The sequence below is a fragment of the Corapipo altera genome, unplaced genomic scaffold (genome assembly GCF_003945725.1).
Source record: "Corapipo altera isolate COAL_440 unplaced genomic scaffold, ASM394572v1 58931, whole genome shotgun sequence".
NCBI classification, from domain to species: domain Eukaryota; kingdom Metazoa; phylum Chordata; class Aves; order Passeriformes; family Pipridae; genus Corapipo; species Corapipo altera.
Genome location: NW_020888158.1, coordinates 1 through 1,904, shown reverse-complemented (window position 1 = coordinate 1,904; position 1,904 = coordinate 1). Strand labels below are relative to the sequence as shown.

General features: G+C 56.9%; 1 protein-coding gene across 1 annotated transcript; it reads right to left on the bottom strand.

Annotated features, from left to right (window-relative positions):
• Window positions 1-602: 602 nt before the first annotated feature.
• On the bottom strand, window positions 603-1,866 carry LOC113941876 (zinc finger protein 239-like). Its single transcript, XM_027633013.1, has 2 exons — window positions 1,815-1,866; window positions 603-1,626 (listed from the first exon to the last, which is right to left on the bottom strand). The coding sequence occupies exons 1-2, from the start codon at window positions 1,864-1,866 to the stop codon at window positions 620-622; spliced, it is 1,059 nt and encodes a 352-aa protein (XP_027488814.1). The 3' UTR covers window positions 603-619.
• Between the last annotated feature and the right edge of the window lie 38 nt (window positions 1,867-1,904).

Sequence of the window (1,904 nt, the reverse complement as noted above, 5' to 3'; positions counted from 1 at the left end):
CAGAGGGGCTGGGAAAGGAGGGAGGCCCCCCTGAGCTCCCAACTTACTGTGGGGTGCTGGGGGTTGCTGGATCGAATTTTAGCCTTGGATTATGCCAACATTTTCAGTTTAGAGGAACTACAGAGGTGTGACTGAACCACTTAGGTCACCCAGCTTTTAATAATGGCAAATCAGATCTATTGATAGAAAGGAACTATTTAGGGTTACAAATGATCAGACAAAAGATCTTCAGCAGAATTATTTACTGCACAATAGAAACACTAAAACTACCAGGAGTACAAGATAAGATAGGACAGTGCTCTACACTAAAGCAATTGTTGAAGCCATTCTACTAAAGCTGGCACAAAAGCAATAATTCTTAATTAGAGATGGATGGAACTCCCCCAGACCAACACTCGTGGGGAGATCTCTGCTCTCAACCTCCATCAGTGACCTTGGGGGGTCCCCAGCCAAGGCAGGAATCTCCACACACCCCCTCAGGAAGGGTTCTGGTGAAAGAAGTTGCCACTGGGAAAGGGGACTTGCCCTTTGTGGTGGAAAGGGATGGACTGACAGTCACTGGACTCCAGGGGTTGCCTCATCATCAGGGGGTTCATTTGGGGCACTTGTAGGCCTTCCCTTACCGGTGGGTCTGTTGGTGTTTGGTCAAGTTAGAGCTGTCGGTGAAGCTCTTCCCACACTCCCCACACTTGTAGGGCCTCTCCCCGGTGTGGATGCGCCGGTGGGTGATGAGGGTGGAGTTCCGGTTGAAGCCCTTCCCGCAGTCGGTGCAGCGGAAGGGCCTCTCATCCGTGTGCGTCTGCTCATGCAGGAGGAGAGTTGAGCTGCGCTGAAACCTCTTCCCACATTCCAAGCACTTGTAGGGTCGTTCCCCAGTGTGGATGTGCTTGTGTCGGATCAGGTTGGCTCTGCAGTTGAAGCTCTTCCCACATTCCACACACTGATATGGTCGTTCCCCAGTGTGGATGTGCTGGTGGGTGAGGAGGTTGGAGCTGCAGCTGAAGCTCTTCCCACATTCCCCACACATATACGGCCGTTCCCCAGTGTGGACGTGCTTGTGTTGGATCAGATGGGAGCTCCGCCTGAAGCTCTTCCCACATTCCCCACAAGTGTAGGGCTGTTCCCCAGTGTGGATCATCTGGTGTTGGCTCAGGGTGGACCTGTCCTTGAAGCTCTTCCCACATTCCCCACATGGGTAGGGCCGTTCCCCAGTGTGGGTGTGCTGGTGTTGGATCAGGTTGGAGTTGCTCCTGAAGCTCTTCCCACATTCCCCACATGGGTAGGGCCACTCCCCGGTGTGGATGTGCTGATGTTGGAGAAGGTTGGTACTCTTCCTGAAGCTCTTCCCACATTCCAGGCACAGGAAGGGCTTCTCCCTGCTGAGAGGTGTCTCAGGGACCACCAGGTCAGAGCTCCCTCTCAAGCTCTGGTCGCCTTCCTGGCACAGGCTGGGTCTTTCCTCCTCAGAGCACCCTGGGATGGCTTTGGAGCCCCTCCTGTGGGGGGATCTCCGGCCCTTTTCCTCCCCGCTGCCTTCCTGCGCCGGGGAGCCCTTCAAAACGGCCTCTCCCACCAGGGTCTCACGGGGGGATTTGTCCTCCGGGCTCTCCGTCCTCAGCTCGGGGCCTGGGGCAGGAAGCAAGAAGGACAGGGAGGGGATTTGCCTCCGGCCCACAGGGAAGGCCAAGGACATCCCCCCAACTCCGGCCCCGGCAGGACGGCGGCGGCAGCGGGGTTGTCCTGCAGCCGGGGCCATGCTCGGCTGACAGAGCCAGCACAACACCCGCCCAAAGGGCCACTGACTTCCTCCTCACCTGCCTGGGGGGCCCAAGGCATCTTCCTCTTCCTCGCAGCCTCCTCCTCCATCCGCCCAAGCTTTGGGAAGGACAAATCCTGATGGGGGG